We start from the raw sequence: 21,917 nt of genomic DNA on the forward strand, positions 1-21,917 counted from the left end.
CGCGCGCGCGGCTGCTAAACTTAATGTTTTTGAAAGTTGATTTATTTATTTATTTGTTTGTTTATTTATTTATTGGAGAGGTTTTTGCTATAGGGCACGTGCGCTCATCAGAGAAACAGAAAGACAGAATGCGAGAAGTCCCTCCCGGGGTGGGGAGGTGGGGGGGAATGACCACGCTGCAATCCCTTCTCCTTTCTCTTCTCGGGATCTTGGGCACGCATGCACATGCGCCTGGCGTGAGTTTAAGCCACCGGGTCTGGGACTTGAACCATAGCCAACCACGTGGGAGTCCAGCAACATAGCCATTACACTAACTGCTGGTTCCTATTTATTTATTTTTAATAATTAATTTTATTTATTCATTCATTTATTTTAATTTGACCAGAGAGAGACACAGAGAGAGAGAGAGAAAGAAGGAAAGTGAGAAAGCAAACCACCAGGTCTAGGTCTCGAACTGTAATTGGCCATGTGGGATTGACCAGCACCTTAACCACCACATCACCTGCTGGCTTCTAAAGTTTATTTATTTATATGTTCTGTGAGAGAGAGAAAGAACACACACATAACCCCAACAGGGTCTTGATCAAGTGATCCATCCCTACCCTTCAGCCAGCCCCAGGTCATGGACAAGCTTGTGTCTGGCATACTCAGGGAAGTCTCCAGACTTCAACTAGGAACAAAATTGCCTGTTCTTACCGCTGTGCCAACATGCAACTCCTATACACCTAATTTTTTAATTAAAAAAAATAAAATAAGTTCCCCATTGGTATTATTTGTTTATTTTTTGTAGAGAATGATTTTTCCTATAGGGCCCGTCCACTTATCAGAGAGATAGAACACAAGAAATCACCTCCCAGGGGGGATGACCACACTGCATTCCCTTCTCCTCCAATCTCCTCTCAGAATTTTGGACATGCATGCACATGCACCTGGGTGAGTTTGAAGCCGCCAAGTCCAGGACTCGAAACGCGGTCAACTATGTGGGCATCCAGCTCTGTCCTCTGCTGGTCCCCTCATTGGTATTCTCAAAAGAGAGGCCTAAGAGTTAGGCATGCTTCCATCCCACATCCCATGCCCTAAAACACAACTGAACGGCCAGCTACCTTGGAGCACATGGAACTTTGACTTTGGGAGCAGACTGGAAGGAATCCTGTCTTTCCCCCTCATGTATTGACTTGGGAAAGTTACTTTATTCCTCTGAGATTTGCATTCTTTATCTGAAAAATATTTAAACAAGGAATTATGTTTGTATTAAGTATATAGAAAAATAATAAGAGGGCCAGCCCATGGTGTGGTTCAAGTGGCTGGATACCACATAGCTGAGTCTGTAATTTAAGTCCTTGACCCAGTGGCTAGAGAAATGTGCCAGGCACATGTGTGTTTATGCATGTCCAAAATCCTGAGGAGAGGGAGAAATAGATGAGAGGAGATGATCCTGCTTCATAGGGGGTACTTTCTCACTTTGTCTCTTTCTCCAGCAAGTGTGTGGGCCTTCTAGCAAATTTTAAAAAAGAAAAGAAACAATTAAAAAAAAAAAATCAGGGACCAGCAGATGGAGTAATGATTATGTTGCTGGAGTTCCATGTAGTTGACCACAGTTCAAGTCTTGGGCCCGGTGACTTAAAACTCACACCGGGCGCATGTGCATGTATGCCCAAGATCCTGGAAGGAGAATGGAGAAGGGATTGTGGTGTGGCCATCTCCTCGGGGTGGGGGGGTGATTTCTTGCTTTCTGGCTCTCTGTCTTGCTGACAATGCATGCATCCTATAGCAAAAAAATCTCTCTTAAAAAATAAAAAAGAAAGAAAGCGGGACAAGGAGTTGGCGTGATGGCTATGTTGCTGGACTCCCATGTAGTAAACCACGGTTTAAGTCCCAGACCTGGTGGCTTCAACTCACTCTGGGCACGTGTGTGTGCATGCCCAAGATCCCGAGAAAAGAATGGAGGAGAAGGGATTGTGGCATGACCATCCCCCCAGGGAGTGATTTCTCACTTTCTGTCTCTCTGTCTCTCTCTTTTTCTGGCGAACGCATGCACCCTATATCAAAAACCTTAAAAAAAAAAAAAAAAGGCAAAGTAAATAGAAAAGACTTGCAGTGCATTAGCACCTACACTATTTTGTTTGAACTTGCCATTTTACTTCTATGGATGCCACATCCCCACTGATGATTCCTAAGAGAACTTTTTTTGTGTGTGTGTGGTGTTAAGTACCATATAATAAAATGCAAAAATGCACAAATATTTATTTATTTATTTATTTAGGTCAGAGGACACATATACTCACTGGAGAAAGAGAGATGGGAGAAAAGTGAGAGACCACCCCTCTAGGGGGACTGTCATGTCACAGTCTCTTCTCATCTGTTGGTCTCTCTTTTCAGGATTTTAGACATGCATGCCCAGTGTGTTTCTCAAGCCACTGGGTCCAAGACTCAAACCACAAAATCAGCCATGTGGGATCCAGCCACCTTAATCACCATGCCACATGCTGGCCCGCACAGATCTTCATTTTTAGTGTTCATTTCATGTAGCTTTGACAGTTGTATACACCTATATAACCACTGCCCCAAACAAGATAGAATTTTTTTTTCCCTGAGAGGTTTTTGTCTTAGGCTGTGTGCGCTCATCAGAGAGAGAGAGAAAGTGAGAAATCACCACTGAGGAGATGGCCACGCTGCAATCCCTCCTCCAGTCTCCTCCCAAGGTCTTAGGCGTGCAAGTACATGCACCCAGCATGAGTTTCAAGCCACTGGGTCTAGGACTTGAATCATGGTCAGCCATGTGGGAGTCCAGTAATGTAACTGGTACACCATCTGCTAGCCCCAATAAATTATTTTCATTATTCCTAGATAGTCGCTTATTTCTCTTTCCAATCAGATACCCCAAAGCCCTAAGCAACCGCTTTCTTATTTCAATCACTGTAAATTAGGTTCTGTTTTTTTTTTTTTAAGTCTGTTTATTTCATTCAAGATAATGTATATGGGGCCAGAAGGTGGCATTGTGATTAAGACACTGAACTTCCACATGGCTGACCATGGTTTAAGTCCTGTACTCAGCGGCCTGAAAATCATGCCAGGATGGGGACCAGCAGGTAGCATAGTGGTCGGGCACTGGATTCCCACATAACCAACTGCAGTTCCAAGTTCTGGACTCAGTGGCTTGATACTCATACCAGATGCATGTACGTGCACGCCCAAAATCTCGAGAGTAGAATAGAGAAGAAGGGATTGTGGCGTGGCCATCTTCCTGGGATGTGATTTCTTGCTTTCTCTCTCACTGTCTTACTGTCTCTCCCTGGTGAGTACACTTACTCTATGGCATAAAAAAAAGATAGTGCATATATGTGCACATGTGAGAGAGAAGGAAGGGGGGGAAGAGGAAGGAAGGGGGGGAAGAGGAAGGAGGAGGGGGAAGGGAGGAGGTACGGGGGAGACAGATACTCACCACAGCACAGTTCCCTTTCTCCAACTCTCCAATTCATCAGGGTCTTAGGCATGTGCACGTGCCCCACATGTTTCAGGTAATCAGGCTGGGGATTTGAGCCCACAGTTAGCCCTGTGGCTTCCTGCACTGAGTTCAGCATCCACTTGCACCACCAAGGCAAGGCCATAGGTTAGCTTTGCTTGTTCTTAAACTTTATGTAAACAGATGCACATACACATACATATACACACACACACACACACACACACACATACACAAACGTACATATATATGTGTGTGTGTATATATATGGAGTCTTCAAAATGTTCATGAAAAATGTGTATTATGCAGGACCAGCAAATGACATAATGGTTACATTGCTGGACTCCCACATTGTCTACCACGGTTCGAGTCCTGGACCAGGCAACTTAAATTCATGCCTGGTACATGTGTGTACATGCCCAAGATCTCAAAAGGAGAATGGAGGAGAAAGGATTGCGGCATGGCCATCCCCATTGGGTGGGGGGTGGGGGGATGATTTCTCGTTCTCTGTCTCTCTGTCTTTCCAGTGAGCGCATGTCCCTATAGCAAAAATCTTCCTTTAAAAAAAATGTATTATGAAAAAAGCTAAGTGTGAATTTCAGGGGGGGGTTTTGCATAAAAATAAATGAGTGTTTCAATTACATTTTTCTGTTCTTTTTGTTTTTGTTTTTACATTTTTGCCATAGGGTATGTGCACTCACTGGGAAGAGAGAGGGGGATTGGGAACATGATAAATCACTCACCAGGGAGAATGACTGTGCTGCTGTCCCTTCTTCATTCTCCTCTTGGGATTTTGGGCATGCACACACATGTGCCCATTGTGTTTTTCAGGCTGCTGGGACTTGAACCATGGAGTTAGCCATGTGAGATCCAGCACCTTAACCACAATGCCACTTACTGGCCCTCTGTGAGCTTTTTTTTTTTTTAATAATTATTTTTCATTTAACTTTATTTATTTAAATTTGATCACAGAAAGACAGAGCAAGAGAGAGGGAGAAAGTGAGAAAGCAAGCCACCAGTCTGGGACTGGAACCACAGTTGGCCATGTGGGAATCCAGCACCCTTGACCACCATGCTACCTACCTCCCTTTTCTTTTTTTTTTTTTTTGAGAGAGATTTTCGCTATAGGGCGCGTGCACTCGCCAGACAGACACAGAGAGACATAGAGACAGAAAGTGAGAAATCACCCCCCAGGGGGGATGGTCACACCGCAATCCCTTCTCCATTCTCCTCTCGGGATCTTGGGCACGCACGCACACGCGCCTGGCGTGAGTTTTAAGCCACCAGGTCTGGGATGTGAACTGCGGTCGACTACGTGAGAGTCCAGTGACATAGCCATTATGTTAACTGCTGGTTCCCCCTCCCTTTTCTTAAAGAGGGATTTTTGCTGTAGGGCATGTCCACTCACTGGAGAGAGAGAGAAAGAAAGTGGGAAATCACCCCCAGGGGTAATGGCCATGCTGCAATCCCTCCCACTCCATTCTCCTCTTAGGATTGTGGGCATGCACACATACATACCCAGCATTAGTTTTTAAGTCACTGGGTACGGGACTCAAACCATGGTTGACTACTTGAGAGGCCAGCGATATAACCATTATGTCATCAGCTGGTCCCTCCATGAACTTTTTTTTTTTTTTTTTTTTTAAGGGGTTTTTCAACAGGGCACCTGCGCTTGCCAGGCAGACGAGGCTTTTGCTATAGGGCACGTGTGCTCACCAGACAGACCGAGACAGAGAGACGGAAAGTGAGAAATCACCCCCCGGGGGGATGGCCACACCGCAATCCCTTCTCCTCCATTCTCCTCTCGGGATCTTGGGCACACACGCACACGCGCCCGGCGTGAGTTTAAGCTACCGGGTCCGGGACGCGAACCGCGGTCAACTACGTGGGAGTCCAGCGACATAGCCATTACGCTAACTGCTGGTCCCCCCTCTGAACTTTTTAAGTGCCCTTATATTGTGTATTTTTAAGGGGATAGGAGAGTCTGTTTTCTTTCATTTACCATAACAATTTTAAGATCCAGTCATATTTTGTGTGTTGGTAATTCATTCTTTTTTATTGTTGAATAGTTTTCCATTATGACTATACCACAATATATTTATCCATTCTCTGAGTTCCTAGATTGTAAACCATTTTTTAAAATATGAGTATCAATTGGGAGTAATTTATTCTTGATACACAAATTAGTAAAGGACTAGAAAATTTTACAAGGAATTTGCTCTAGGGTAAATTGGAATTTTTAGCACCCAGATATTGTCTTTTTACTTGCTGTTTCTCTACTCAGCCATAGATTAAAAGGGAGAAAATGAAACTGTCCTCTGTCTCTGAGCATCTCCTGTATAATATATTCCTTTTGGCCCAATGCCTAGAAAGTTGTATAGAGTTGATGGAAGGACATATAATCTCACAACATTCTGGAAGGTACTTACCTTGGCAGTCAAAAAATTTATGGGGAATATGTAGTATTCTCCCTGAAAAAAATGGCCAAATCCTAGCTTTCTATCACCCTCCCCTGTATCATCTTATTTCCTCACTCCCACTTCTTGTGCCCCACACCTTATAGTCCCCTCTGTGTAGCTTTGAGCCACTGAGTGTCCTCAGGAGACATTCTGCCTTAGAAATTCTGCTATCTGCCCAGATGAAATGTACAATGTGCACAAATTGGTTGTAGGGAAGCACACATCTAGGCTCTCCTGGGAGCTGAATGTCTTCACTTTGTTTTAGTCACATCTATGTATGAAATAGTTTCTTTCTTCTCCCACCAAAAAACCTTCCAAGTCCTTAATTTCCTTTCTATACCAAATAAGCCATCAAGAGTGACAATTACTTCATTGCCTTTTAACTTTCTACTGGCTTTATTCTTACTCTTCAAGGCTTTTTTTAAGATAATAAATTGTCTAGTCCTTTAGCAACAACTTTTGCTTTTGTTTGGCCCAGAAAAATTTGATTCCAGGAATACTTATAGCTCAAAAGTGTGAAGAGCATGAGATTTCAGGACTGGAAATGACCTTAAAGGTTATTTCGGAGAGCAAAACAACCTCAGCTGAAGAAATAGGGTTTTCTACTTAGTCTTCTTTCTGATGGATCTTGACTCTGGAATAGCACTCTGACCCCTCCTTACTACTCTTTGTCTACTTTAGGACAGCTGCTTTTATAAACCTAGAGGCAAAATTATGAGATTTAAAACCATGTGAATTTGGCACCTGACTTAAAACTGGGAAAGTTTAGAGAAGGAAATAAAATTGTCTTATGTAAAGGAATGAAATGGAAGCAGAATTAAACTTGTTCGTCATGACTTTCACTGAAAACTAAACTGGGGCCAGTGGAAGGAAGTAACAGAGAGAGAAATTTTCCTCTTTATAAGGAAGGTGTTCCTAAAAGAAATTATTTCTATCCAGAGTTCGTTTACTAGAGATACACAAGTGGAGACAGGACAGCTAGATTATGTAAGGAAGTCAAACCGCTATCCAAGAATAAATAAATAAATAAAATCCAACTTAAGAAATTGACAATAGGATCAGTAGTTGACGTAATGGCTATGTTGCTGGATTCCCGTGTAGTCGACCATGGTTCAAGTCTTGGACCTGGTGGCTTAAACTCACACCGGGCACGTGTGTGTGTCCAAGATCCTGAGAGGAGAATGGAGGAGAAGGGATTGTGGTGTGGCCATCCTCCCTGGGGGATGATTTCTCACTTTCTGTCTCTCTGTCTCTCTTTGTCTTTCTGGCGAGCATACATGCCCTATAGCAAAAATGTCTCCAAAAAATAAAATAAGGGCAATAGATCTGAACAGAGAATTCTCAAAATGAGGCATACAGGGGCCAGTTCCATGGGTTGGTGTTTAAGGCAGCCAGATCCCACATGGCCAATCATGTGGGTTGAGTCTTGGACCTGGCAGCTTGAGGAACATGCTGGGAGCTTGCACATGCCTGCTCAAAATCCCATAAAGAGAAGAACAGAGAAGAGATTACAGCATGACCATTCCACATGGGAGCTGTCTTCGCCACTCCCTCTGTCTGTCTCTTGATCTTTCTGTCATGAGTGACCATGCCCTCTAGCAAAAAGGGGAGAAAAAAGGAACAAAAAATAAAAAGGCAAACAGAGGCCAGCCAGCAGCATGGTGGTTAAGACAGGTGGATCTCAAATAACTGAATGCAGAGTTCGAATCCTGGACCTAATAGCTTGAAAAGCATGCCAGGTGTGTGTGCATGCCCACCCAAAATCCTGAGAGGAGAAGGATTGCACTGTGACCATTGTCCCTCCTCCCTCCACCCTCAACCCACCCCACAAGCGAACACATGAGCCCAATAACAAACAAATAAAGGCATACAAATGACCAGTAGCATGTGAAAAAAATTCTCAACATTGCTAATCAGAGAAATGCAAATCAAAAGCTTAACAAAGTATTATTTCACTTCAGTTAGAGTAGTTGTCATCTAAAAAACAAAAAGCAAGAACTGGTGAAGCTGTGGAGAAAGGAGAACTTTCTTGTGCACTGTTGGTAGGAATGTCAATTAGTACAACAATTATGGAAGACAATATGGATGTTCCTCAAAAAAGCTAAAAATAGACATATCTTAACAACCTAGTAATTCTACTACTGGGTGTATACCCAAAAGAAAAGAAATTAATATGTCAAAGAGATATTCACAGTGCTAGCAGGCAGTACTGTGGTTAAGGCACTGGATTTCCACATGGCCGACTACAGTTTGAGTCCCTGACCTGGCAGTTTGCTTTCTGACCTTCCCTCCCTCTCTGTCTTTCTCTGGTGAGCATACGTGCCCTACAGAAAATTAAAAAAAAATAAGATAGTCATACTCCCATGTTTACTGTAGTGTTATTCACAGTAACTAGGGTATGCAATCAACCTAAGTGCCCCAAAACTGATGAGCGGCTAAAGAAAATGTGATCTTATACACAATGGAATGCTGTTCAACCATAAAAAGAATGAATTCCCGTCATTTGAGGCAAAATTGACAAACCTAAAGGAAATAATGCTAAGTAAAATAAACTAGGCTCTGAAAGATAAATACTGTATGTCCTCAGTCATTAGTGAAAGCTGTGAGATTCCATCACATACAAGTGAAGTGTAATGGTAGTTACTCAGAACATAGGGAGTGGGGAAGGAGTATGGAGAGAACTTGGCCAACAGATACAAAGGTGCATGTAAGTAAATGAGTATTGAAAACTGTAGCATAGTAAAGAACATTGGTGACAATTCAATATATATTTCAAAATAACCAGAAGAGCAGTTTTCAAACATGCACAACACAAAGTAATAATAAATGTTGTAATTGTTGGATATGTTTATTGCCTTGATCATTACACATTGTATACATGTTTTTTAAAACCACACTGTAGAGGCTGGCAGGTGGCTTGGTAGTTGAGTGCTGGACTCTTCATGTGGTTGACCACAGTTCGAGTCCCAGACCTGGTGGCTTGCTTTCTCTCTCACACATGTACCCTGCAGCAGATTATAAATGAGTAATAATAATAACAATGATGAAAAAATTAAATCTTTAAAAAAAAAAAAAAGAAACACTGTAGAGACCAGCAGGTAGTGTGGTAGTTAACCATCTCCCATATGGCTTACCACAGTTCAAATCCCAGACTCAGCGACTTGAAAATCATGCCAGCCATGTGTGCATGCATGACCAAAGTCCCAAGAAATGAATGGAGGAGAAAGGATTGCAGCATGGCCATCCCAAAGGGTGATTTCTCATTTTCCCTCTTTCTGTCTCTTGCTGGCAAAGCACATCGTGCCCTATAGCAAAAATCTACAACACAAAACAAGGCAAAAAAAACTATACCTTTAAAATACACAATTTTCATATGTAAACTAGGAATTACAATTAAAATTATTTTAGAAGACAAACGATTAAATGAGATATATAAAATACTTGAGGGTAGTACACTGACACAATGTAGGCACTCAAAATTTTTTAACCAATTATTATTAAAATCTCTCTCTGTGTTGGTTATTTCTGAGGGTTTTTTTTTTTTTTTTTTTTTTTGCTGGGGTGGGGATGGGCACGCCGCAATCCCTTCTCCTCCATTCTCCTCTCGGGATCTTGGGCACACATGCACACGCGCCCGGCGTGAGTTTTAAGCCACCGGGTCCGGGACACGAACCGCAGTCAACTACATGGGAGTCCAGCGACATAGCTATTACACTAACTGCTGGTCCCTTCCTGTTGGTTATTTTCTACTTATAAAGTTGGGCATCTCTGTCTGGTCCAGATAGTCCCTCTCTTAATATACCCTTCCTGACTATCTCACAGGATAGTAAACTCAACTCAAAAGAGTTTAACTGATAAGAGGATTTATGACCTCACATATCAAGGAGTCCAGAGCTAGGGAAGATCCAGGAAAGATCCAGGTTGGCTCATACAGTGTCTGTATCACATCAAGGATATGAGCTGCTTCTATTTGCCCTATCCTCCGTGAGCTGGCTGGGTGCCACCACACAATCCGGGCATCATCTGCACACAAGATCACCCTCAGCAAAAGATAATGACTATTTTTCTCTAGTGGCCTTAAAAAAAAAAAAAAAGAAAAGAAAAAACAATGTAAATACAGTGGGTTGCCTTTCCTTGACACAGTCACCCACTTAGCATTCTCATGTCTCACTCGTGATGATTGACTCACATGTACCTTCCAAGACCAGTCACAAAGAGGAAACAATTACGATGATTGGTCTAGCTAATTGGTATCCATTCCAAAAGCTCAGGGTTAATGTGTCTCCCTGATCATGTGTCTTCAGAGGAAGGCAAAGACCAAAAGAAGTATATGTTAGGTCAGTGAGTATGGAATAAAGGGGAGGTCTGGAGAGATAGCCGGTATAGTGTCCTAACTTGTCTTTTCCTCTGCTGCTATCTTTTTTTTTTTTTAAGAGATTTTATTTTTGCTATAGGGCACTTGCGCTTGCCAGAGAGAGACAGACACAGAAAGTGAGAAATCACCCCCCCATGGGGATGGCCACACCACAGTCCTTTCACCTCCATTTTCCTCTCTGAATCTTCGCATGCACTCACACACGCCCAGCATGAATTCTAAGCCTCTGTGTCTGGGACTTGAACTGCAGTCAACCATGTGGGAATCCAGCAGTGTAACCAGTATGCCTTCTGCTGGTCTGAGCTGCTTCCTTCTTTCTCAGTGTAAGAATTACTTTGTTAGGCCAGTAAGCCAGCCAGTGGCACAGCGGTAAGGTAAACTCCAAGATGCTGGACCTGGATGAGAAGGCCCTGGGTTCTTATTTCAGAGCCCTCTCCGCACTCGCCAGGTGTGTCCTCATGATCCCGGCTGGAGCTGGGGGTGGATCACAGCATAAAGATCCTGTTGGGGGTGCCTGTCTCTTTCTTTCTCATGGAAGGAACAAACACACTTAAAAATAAAGATTAATTTGCACAACTCTGCAAGAAGCTGGTGTTCTCAATGAAATGACTGACTAAATTCTTCAAAGTGGGTGGTTTAATCATTGTTTTATGGGTATCTGTAAGAATCTAAAGTTCAAGTTTTCCTGTTTCCCCAGTAAATTAAAGAAGCCACGTGACTGGCTCCTTGAAACTTTAATTTCTTTATGGGAACATATTCCACAGGTGGTTATTGTTATTGTCTATTCTCTTTTGTTTTCTATGTATTGTGTCTGAGAAACAGTGCTCAGACACTAAAATTACTCTAGGTGTTCAGATTTGATCCTTTCTGGACCCACGTATTAGAGAGAGTAGTGAAGTTGTCATTCTGATATGAAGAAATATACCTACCTATTTGGTAAGTAAGGCTCATGGGGGGGGGGGAAGAAGCAGCTACTTTATATTTTTCCGTAACACCTTCTCTTTTTGACAAAGAAATCTGTTTGAGTCTACTTAAGCCTAGAATAGAGAAAAAGATTGAAGGTCTATCATGTGATCAAAGAGGTAAACTTAATTTTATGTGATTGTAAGTTTGATTTAGGATCAAGAGTGAAGCAGTCCATAGCTTATTAATAGGGAGCAACTATGTAAATGGTTAAGAGTGCTTCAGAAACTGGCCCAGAAATTTTCCAAGAGAGGCTAGCAGGTCTTTTAGGAAGTTAGAGAAAGGAGCTCTTCTTTGAGGAATAGGGAGAGATTGGGTGGGGTCATATTTGAGGATTCTTCCAATTATGATCTTTACTAATGTTTCTTAGCTAAGAGATATGCAACAGGCATGTGCTGAATATTACTAGTACTTTAAACTAAAGAGGATTTAGGCCTCATTAATCCATTGGTGGGAGAGGAGTAATAAATACACATATAAACAGAGTCCCTCCTGCAGCTAATGACTCATAAAGCTCTGTAGGTTATAACTTTTTTTTTTTTTTTTTTAACTTTTCACCGTAGGGTAAATGTGCTCACCAGATAGAGAATGAGAGGCAAAGTGAGAGATCGCCCCCCGGGGGGTGGCCACCCTGCAGTCCCTTCTCTTCCATTCTCCTCTCAGGATTCTGGACATGCATGCACACACTCATGTCTAGCATGATCTTCAAGGCACCAGGTCTGGGACTCAAACCACAGTCAGCCATGTAGGAGTCCAACAGCATAACCACCACACCACCTGCTCGCCTCGGTTATAATTTGTTATAGAAGCCTCTTGGTGCTGAATTTACAATGTGGAATATCAACCATTTTCTTTTGTTAGTTTCTTCCAACATTTCTCATCTTTAAATTTAACTGTATGACTTTGTGATTGTATGAATGACTTTGTCCAACTCTAAGGAGAAACCCCTGCAAACTAACTTCCTAGGAATCTGCTCAGGAGCTGCCATGAGATGAACAAAGCAATAATCTGAAAGATGATCTAGTTTATGTTAGGAGGAGGTTACCTGTGCTTCTCTAGTCTTCTGAGTTTTAGCCTTTATACAGATTTGAAAGAGAGAAAAATGTCTGGTGTGAAAATTTTCTTGAAGCATTGCCCACCTTTATTTACTATTTCTAGGGCCACACTGAGAATAAATGTGGCATCTGGGAGAGTGCCGAGACTTATTTTTTTTTTAATTCTTTGATTTAATTTTATTCATTATTATTATTGTTTTGATTTGTTCTTGATTTACTGTTGTTTTAATTAGAGAGGGAAAGTGAGGAAGCAAGCCACCAGGTCCAGGACTCGAACCACAGGAGTCCATCACCTTAACAGTCATGCCACCTGCCAGCCCCCAGACTTATCTTTTTAAAGAAGGAAAAGAAACAGGGCCAGCAGATAGCATAGCAGTGACATCACTGGACTCCCACATGGCCAGCTGAAGTTCAAGTCCTAGACCCAGTGGCTTGAAAATCACAACAGGCACGCATGCAAGTGTAAGCAAGATCCCAAGAGGAGAATAGATGAAAAGGGATTGCCAAGTAGCCGCCTATCCCTCCTGGGGGGAGGGGGATTCTCACTTTCCCTCTCACTGCCTGTCTCTCCCTCCCTAGCAAATGCACGCCCCCTAAGGCAAAAACCTCTTTAAAAAAAAAAAAAAAAGATCTAGGATTGAAGTACCATCAGTAACCCATATAAGGAGAAACCCCTGCAAACTATTGTTGGAGTTAAGTGTTGACTGAGGTCAGCACTGGAAGACATGAATATAGTGTATAGAGCATCAACTTCTGTTTCTTAGCTTGTGCTTGGAGAACTGTGCAGGCTTCAGTGCAGGATTTCCATGATAGTGGTTGTAGGTGATAAAGAGCCAGCCACCCCTGCACTCTTGATACCTTGTGTCTGTCGGAGAGGGTAGATTGGCTCAACCTAAGTAGTAAATATAAATAACAAAGCCAAGTCTCTCTCTTTATCTAGGGAGAAACTCGGTCTTTCTGAAGGACAGATGATTATAAGGTTCTCTTTTTTGCCTTTTTCAGCTTGCTTAAGATAAAGGAGGGGATTTCAGATTCTGTAACCATTGTCTATTCTTGGGGACTTTTTGATGGAGTAGTGGCTTGAGGTTGGTAACAGTGTTGTGGTTTATGTGTAAATATGGGAGTTCTCCCTTGGGAAAGGAGAATGTTCTTCTCTAGTGGTGGAGAGAGCTTCATATTTTTCATCCTTCTGGAGAGAATCTAGTGAGTTAAGTGAGCTGCAAATCTGAGCAAATTTCTATAGAGAACAAGGGGACCCAAAGGGCACCAAGGATTTTTACTCAATTGTTTTAGAATTGAATCCTGGTGAATCTCAATGTAAGTATACTAAATAAGAATCCAGATGAGGGGAAAAATGGTGGTACAAGGGTAAATGTAATGACCTGCCCTGTAAGGCAGTGGCAGGTGAGAAGATTCTTGGTTCAAACCCAGAGACTATCCTGAATACGCAGGGTACGTCTAGCCCATGGTCTGGGTTGACTGAAGGCTCGTGGTGGATTACTTCAGTAAGACCCTGTTGGGAGTACCATGTCTCTCCCTTTACCCTCTTGTGCATGGAAAAATTACACTTTAAAAATCAGCTGATGGGGGTTGGCAGGTGGTATGGCAGTGGTTAAGGCCGTTGTACTCTCACATGCCTGACTGTGGTTCAAGTCCTGAACCTGGCGGCTTGCTTTCTCATTTTCTCTCTCTCTCACCCACTCACTCTGTCCCTCTCTGGTCAAATTGAAATAAATAAATGTTAAATAAAATAATTCTTAAAAAAAAAAATCTGTAGTGACAGAAAGCAGATCAGTGGTTGGGACCAATAAGGAGGGTGGAAAGATTATAAAGGGATATTAAGAAACTTTTGGGGGTGATGGAGTGAACTGTTTCAATGGTGGTAATAGTTTCATAGTATATATGTAGGCGTGTGTCTAAACTCACCAAATTGTACATTTTAAATATATGCAGTTTATTGTATGTCAGTTTTACATCAATAAAGCTGAAAACAGGACCCGCAGATATTGGTTATATCATCTGGACGCCCACATGGCCAACCAGGGTTCAAGTCCCGGACCTGGCAGCTTGAAACTCATGCTGGGTGCATGTGTGTGCTTGCCCAAAATCCCGAGATTTTGGTGAAGAGATTGTGGTGTGGCCATCTCCCTGAAGGGTGATTCCTTGCTTCTGTCCCTCTGTCTCTCCAGTGAGCACATGTGCCCTATGGCAAGAAATAACTCTAAATAAATAAATAAATAAAACTGGAAGGAAGGTAAGAACAAATTAATCCAGGACAACATTATTCTTTTTTTGAAAAACATATTTATTTAATCTTATTTACTATTACTATTATTCCATTTGACCAGAGAGAGAGATACATAGAGAGAGAGAGAAAGCAAGCCACTATGTCCAAGACTCAAATTGTGGTCAGCTATGTGGGAGTCCAGGGTCTTAATCACCATACCAACTGCCAAACTCTACATTTTTCAAAGGAAATTCTTCCTGGTTTATAGGGATGCTGCTGGGGAAAAAATGTACATATGTGATGGGACCAGCAGATGGCGTAAGACTTTGGATGTCACTGAACCCCAATGTAGTTGACCATGGTTTGAGTCCTGGTCCCAGCAGCTTAAATCTCATGCGAGGGGGACCAGCAGTTAGCGTAATGGCTATGTCGCTGGACTCCCATGTAGTTGACCGTGGTTCGAGTCCTGGACCCGGTGGCTTAAACTCAGGCCGGGCGCGTGTGCGTGCGTGCCCAAGATCCCAAGAGGAGAATGGAGGAGAATGGAGGAGAAGGGATTGCGGCATGGCCATCCCCCCGGGGGGTGATTTTCACTTTCTGTCTGTCTGTCTGTCTGTCTGGCAAGTGCACGTGCTCTATAGCAAAAACCTCTCAAAAAACAAACAAACAAACAAAAAAAAACTCATGCTGGGTGCATGTGCATGATGCCCAAAATCCTGAGAAGGCATCACAGCATAGCCATCCTTCCAGGGAGTGATTTCTCACTTTCTTTCTCTCTGGTGAGCACCTGCTCCCTATAGCAAAAATCTGACTTAAAAAAAGGGGAGGAGTACTTATGTGAGTTACAATTCTTGTATGTGTGTGAAATATCCATATACACTTCCTGTTTAATGCATTTGATGTTTCTTTAGGAGTCCATAGAGGCTACTGTATTCTATTGAAGAACATGTCTAACAGTAACACTACTCAGGAGACCCTGGAAATAATGAAAGAATCAGAAAAAAAACTGGTGGAAGAATCTGTAAACAAAAACAAGTTTATATCTAAGACTCCAAGTAAAGAAGAAATTGAGAAAGAGGGGGATGATACCAGTTTCCGTCAGGAGACACAGGTAAGGACTGGGAGTGTATCACATGCACATTCTTTATACCTGAGTACAAGCGGGGTACATAGGAACCTGATCAGTTATGCCATTACTTGCGTCTCTTTAAAAATGCCAGCTTCAGGGGCCAGCAGCTGGCATGATGTTTGGGGCACTAAACTCTCACGTGGCTGACTGTGGTTTGAGTCTCAGACCTGGCAGCTTGCTTTCTCACTTTCCCTCTCTCTATCTTGTCTCTCTGTGGTGAGTGCACATGCCCTATTGCAAATTTAAACATAATAATAAAAAGTAAAATTAAACGGATAATTCTTTAAAAAAAAAAAAAAATCCACAACTTCAGGGCCAGCCAGTGGTGTGGTGGTTAAGGCACTGGATCCCACATGACCAACTGTTTGGTACAAGTCCCACACTCAGCAGCTTGAAAATGACACAGGACGTATGTGTGCATGCCCAAAATGCTAAGAGGAGGATGGAGAAGAAGGGATTGTACAGTGGCCACCCCCCCAGGGGGGTATACTTTCTCTCTCTCTCTCTCTCTGGCAGGTGCACATGCTCTATTGCAAATTAAGTATTGGGACCAGCAGGTGGCGTGATGGTTAAGGACACTGGACTCCTACATGGCTGACCACAGTTTGAGTCCCAGACATGGCAGCTTGCTTTCTTACTTTCTCTCTCTCTCTCTCTCTGTGGTCAAAAAAATAAATTAATAAATAAATAAAATTAGATAATTCTTAAAGAAAGTTAAGTGGATAGATAGATGTAGACATGTGTGTGTGTGTGTGTGTACACATATATTGTGTATGTGTGTATATATCTATATATTTCCATCCTATCTTCAAGACTAGTCCTGCAGCCTAGTGATTAAGAGAGCTGGATCCCATATGGCCAACTACAGTTCAAATCCCAGTTCTCGCTACTTAATAAACACTACACACGGGACCAGCAGTTAGTGTAATGGCTATGTTGCTGAACTCCCATGTAGTCGACTGCGGTTCGCATCCCAGACCTGATGGCTTAAACTCACGCTGGGCGCGTGTACGTGCGTGCCCAAGAGCCTGAGAGAATGGAGGAGAAGGGATTGCAGTGTGACCATCCCCCCTGGGGGGTGATTTCTCGCTTTCTATCTCTCTCTGTCTGGCGAGCGCACGCACGCGCCCTATAGCAAAAATCTCTAAAAAAATAAAATTAAATAAATAAGTAAACACTACACACATGTGCATGCATGCCCAACAGGATGGAGAGATTGAAGAGAAGAGATTACAATGTGACCATGCCTCATTTTGAGGTGCTTTTTTCTTTAATTTGTCTCTGGCAAGCTCTTGCTTTTAAAAAAAAAAAAAAAAAAAAGCATAAATAAAGTCCCAAGCTTAACTCTCAAGATACACCTACTCCCCCTTTTGTTATTGAGTCCACATTGAAGTCTTAAGAGGACAGAGTGAAATCCCTCATCTTTTTGTCTGAGTTCACTGGCTCTTGCAGTATTTGCTGCATTTTGATTTTAACTATCAGGTAATAAACTGTATACAAACATGTATTTAAGAAGTCATAAAACGGCTCATACAGTAAACTCTTAAAACTAGCGCTGCTTGGCTTCTCACATGGTGTTAAATTCATATCCTGGTTGTGTTAAAGCAGTCGACATTTTCTGGGTCAGAAATAGTCTCTACACTTGCTACTTGGTAAATGTGAGTGAGAGGAATTTTACTCTTTGGTTGCCATGTTGTTTCCAACCAAATTCATCCTGTAGTACAGAAATAATGGCAGGAGATGGTCAGCCACATTGATTTCAAGATTCTTCTTTGGTGCCCAGCCAGCCCAGCCCAGCCCAGCCCAGACTCTAGCTTACCTGTGCTAACCTTTTCCTCCTTTTGTAGTCGCTGATGGCTTCTTCTGTTACCCCAGACCAGTTAAAACAGACCAATTGATATAAATCCTTTACTTCATGCTCAGGGCTGAGACTGGACTTTTCTCTAAGTCAGGAAATACATCATTAATTCTAGTAAGAAGTTAGATTCAAAAGCAGAAGCAACAACATTGTGGAAAGTCTGGAAACTTGAAGTGTAATTTTGTGGACAATTCAGTTCACCTAGGCCTTATCTTCTTTAAAGATTAAAATGGCAACAACATACAGGGATGAATTAAAATCAGACAGCTCTCTGAAATATTTTGTTCTCTAGCTGCCTGCTTTTCTCCTGTCTTTCTTGTAGTTTGCCAGATTTCTGTCCTGGCTGCTTTTATTTCCATTATCTTTTACTTGTGAGCTGCCATTCCCCCGCATCCTTCCAGAGCTTGCCTTCCCCCGCCCATCCTTCCAGTCTGCCACTGTTCCAGCTGTACTTCCAGCCTTCACTGATACCAATAATGAATTTTAAGTCCTCAGGACAGATAGGTGATGAATGCTTAATTATGTACTGCCATGTTACATGAAAGATAATAATTAGGTGAACTTTTGGGTCTAAGTTTTTCTATTCTCAGGAGACTGTTACAAATGGTGTTCTGAACTCCTGTATACTTCTTGAAGAGGCAGAAAAGAAAGGTTATCTATAGGTTTTATGCTTCTTATGGATACTCACTTGGGTTTAAAATGTCCTCACCTGGATATACAAATAGGTTGTGTTGGAGATTGGAAGGGCTTCCTGCCCTCAGACTTGGCTCCTTACGCGGCTATTAGAGCAGGTGGAGCTGCTGCTGCCATCTACTGGTGTTCCTGCTCCTTTTGCAAAATCTTCAGTCTTGTCCCCACCCGGGATCCAATAGGGCAGTCCCAGAAGACTCCTCCCCTCTACCATTCCTCAACAGACCATGCACACTTTCAGCAGCACTAAAAGTTCTTCTCCTTCTCCTACTTCCCCTACTCACACCCTAGAAGTCTTCCTAAGAATCTAACTGGAGCAATCAAGTGGGTCCCTATTATAAACAGGAGCTACGAAGTTTTGGAAAAGAAAAATTTTTATTACTTTTGAAATTCATTCTTGGGGTCAGCAATCGAAACTCAGAACCTTTTTTTTTTACATGGAAACAGTGCTACAGATAGGCAGTTTCTGAGATTCCATCTGGAATGAGCAACCCCTCACTTAACACATACTGAACCTAGGTGTGTCCTTTAAATTACCAGCTAGGTATGTCCTCCTAGTTGGACTTTCTGCTTTTAAACTTGTATTCTCTTCTGATTCATCTTCCATATCTATTTAGAAAGATGTTTTTGAAATAAAGAACTGATCTAAAGAACTGATCGTATCAATTCTTTTCATGTTTTCTATGTATTTTGTTGTCCTAGCCTAAGTTCCAGATTTCCCTGCAGGGTGTATTTGGACCGAATCCCTGGCCTGTCAGCCATTGCCTCTGGCATCCTCTGCTTTAGCATTATTTGATTCCTTGGTCCCCATTATAAAAGTTTGGGCAAAGTGTGCTTTTGAACATTTTTTTTTTTCTGCCGAGAATGCCCTCTTTAGTATTCTTTCCTTGACCACCTCCAACTCCTGAATACTTTTTTTTTTTGAGAGGTTTATCACTATAGGGCGCGTGCGCTTGCCAGACAGACGGAGAGAGACAGAGACTGAAAGCGAGAAATCACCCCCCAGAGGGGATGGCCACGCTGCAATCCTTTCTCCTCCATTCTCCTCTCAGGATCTTGGGCACGCATGCATACGCACCCGGCGTGGGTTTTAAGCCACCAGGTCTGGGACGCAAACCGCGGTCGACTACGTGGGAGTCCAGCGACATAGCCATTACGCTAACTGCTGGTTCCCTCCTGAATACTCTCCTAATAACATCTGTCTAATACTATTTATCTTCCTAAACTCAATCCTTTTCAGGAAGGCTTCCTTGACAACTTCACTCACCCATCGCAGGTTTATATTTTTTTATTCTTCAATTTATCCTCATCTGCCTCATAAACTGTAAGTTTCCTGAGGCCCAGGATTGTGTCTGTTTTAGCAAACATGGCATCTCCAAGACCTAAGAGCACCTTGCACATAGCAGGCACTCAGTATTTCTGAATGTAGAAGTCTGCATACTGCTAGGTCTGACTTAGTTGTGTCTGCTGCGTGTTCCTGTAGCACTCCGTGAGTACGTCTATAACACACTTGTACTATTTGTAATTGCCTATTTGTCTGTCTTCCCCAACAGGATTATGAGTTCCTTTTTTTAACAAGGTTTATTTCTTTTATCTGAGTATCCTCTAGTAGCTAGCATGGTACCTGGTACATACTACATTTTTTTGACTGTTAGATGAAAACTTCCCCTCTGGGAAATAAGCAGATTCATACATTGTTAGTAGGGGTATAAATTGGTACAGCTATTTTTTAAATTATTTCATTTTATTTATTCATTTATTTTAGTTTGACCAAAGAAAGAGAGGGGGGGAAGTGAGAAAACAAGCCACCAGGTACAGGACTTGAACTATGGTCAGCCATGTGGAAGTGTCCAGTGCCTTAACCACCATGCCACATGCTGGCCCCCATACAACTATTTTAAAGGGCAGGTTAGCAGTACTTTAAAAAAAAGTTTAAACAGACTACAAATAAACTGTGTTTATAGATACTCAACAGTGTCTTTTTTTTTTTTTTTTTATACTAGCAAAATATCAGAAACATTCTAACTGGTGTAACTTAAGAGGCTGATAAAATAAGTTACATGATAGAGTCATACAGTGGAATGACATATAGCCATTAAGAAAATCTGCGGAGGAGGCCAGCAGATGGTGTAGTGGTTAAGGCTGGACTCCATGTCTCCACGTGGGTGACTGCAATTTAAGTCCCAGACCTGGTGACTGGGACCTGACGCCAGGTGTGTGCGCATGTGTGCCTACAATCCGGAGAGAAGAAAAGATTGTGGTGTGGCCATTCCCCTGGGGAATGCTGTCTCACTTTTTGTCAAAAAATAGAAGAAAAACTGGGTAGATATTCTATGGAACTATATCCATGAAAAAAAGCTAAAAAACAAGGTGAGCCTCTACTCCTCTGAAGAGTAGCATGTACAATATACTTGATTTTTAAAAACTCTGTATTTACATGTACAGTAATCTTATATATGCATAAAAGATCTCTGGATAGCTCTAAAAGAAGTTAGTTACTGGTTGATCCTTTAGGAGGAAACCAGATATGAAGAGACTTGTGTTCCATATACACCCCCATTATATCTTCTGAATCCGTGTGCAGGGTGGGTGATTGCCTATTTGAAACAGTAGTAATGCTTTATATTTCTGGACTATGACTCTTGCATTGCTGCAGATCTTGCCATTGACCAAGTCCACCATCATTTCCTACTCTTTCCAGTTCTCCATTTTGCACTGTGGCAGTATTATTAGCTAACTAGTGAAGAGGGCCAAGTAAAGAGAAATACTCTCGTACATAAAATCACTCTGGTATTGCCTCTGACTTGTTTGCCCTCTGTTTCCCTCCAACCTCAGTTCTCTCCACTCCCCAGAGGCAGTGAGTTCTATTCCACACATCTTAGAACCCCTCGTCCCACCTATAACCCTACCCAACCTCTTCCCAAATTTTTACTTCTCAGGTGTTCAGAAATTTTCTCAAATAGTTAGCTATCTTCTCTCATCCCACCTCAGTTCTTGATTCTGCATTTTCCTCAGCTTCTACTCTGCAAGTTAACCACTCTCTCTCCCATTTGCTCTGGAGGTCTTATCCCTACATCCTTACTCCCTTTTTCTCATCCTCTCCCATCTTACATCTCTGATGCATATAGGCTATAAGAGTCACTATCAGGGAGAGACAGCAAATGTTGTGCTAGTTAAGGTGCTGGACTCACACAGAGCCCGCCATTATTTTAGTCCCAGACCTGGCAGCTTGAAAATCTCGATGAGGTGCCAGCAGGTGGTGTGGTGGTTAAGGGTGTTGGACTTTGACATAGCCAACAGCGGTTCAAGCCCGGGATCTGGGAACTTGCTTTCTCTCACTCTCTCACATACGCATGTGCGCGTGTGCGTGCACACACATGGTCCTTCTCAGTCAAATTTAAATAAATAAATAGATAAATAAATGAAGTTAAATAAAATAATTCTAAAAAAATAATTATTTTATTTATCTATTTATTTATTTTTATTTTGACCAGAGAAAGATAGAGAGAGAGAAAGTGGGAAAGCAAACCGCCAGGTCCTGGACTCAAACCCCATTGGCCATGTGGGAGTCCAGCACCCTTAACCACTATGCCACCTGCTGGCCTCAAAATAATTCTTTATTTAAAAAAAGAAAAGAAAAGGGAACCAGCTGTTAGTGTAATAGCTATGTCGCTGGACTCCCACATAGTCAACTGTGG

The 21,917-nt window shown here is 42.3% G+C and overlaps 1 protein-coding gene across 1 annotated transcript in view; it reads left to right on the forward strand.

Annotated features, from left to right (window-relative positions):
- The window catches only part of R3HDM2 (R3H domain containing 2), a 161,752-nt gene that overhangs the window by 83,635 nt on the left and 56,200 nt on the right, over positions 1-21,917 (forward strand). Inside the window, 2 exon segments of the mRNA XM_027769622.1 lie at positions 11,120-11,233; positions 15,454-15,653. Of these exon segments, the coding sequence (XP_027625423.1) occupies positions 11,209-11,233; positions 15,454-15,653 (225 nt within the window). The 5' untranslated portion in view covers positions 11,120-11,208.

Source organism: Tupaia chinensis, unplaced genomic scaffold, assembly GCF_000334495.1.
Source record: "Tupaia chinensis unplaced genomic scaffold, TupChi_1.0 Scaffold150006_1, whole genome shotgun sequence".
Taxonomy (NCBI): Eukaryota; Metazoa; Chordata; class Mammalia; order Scandentia; family Tupaiidae; genus Tupaia; species Tupaia belangeri.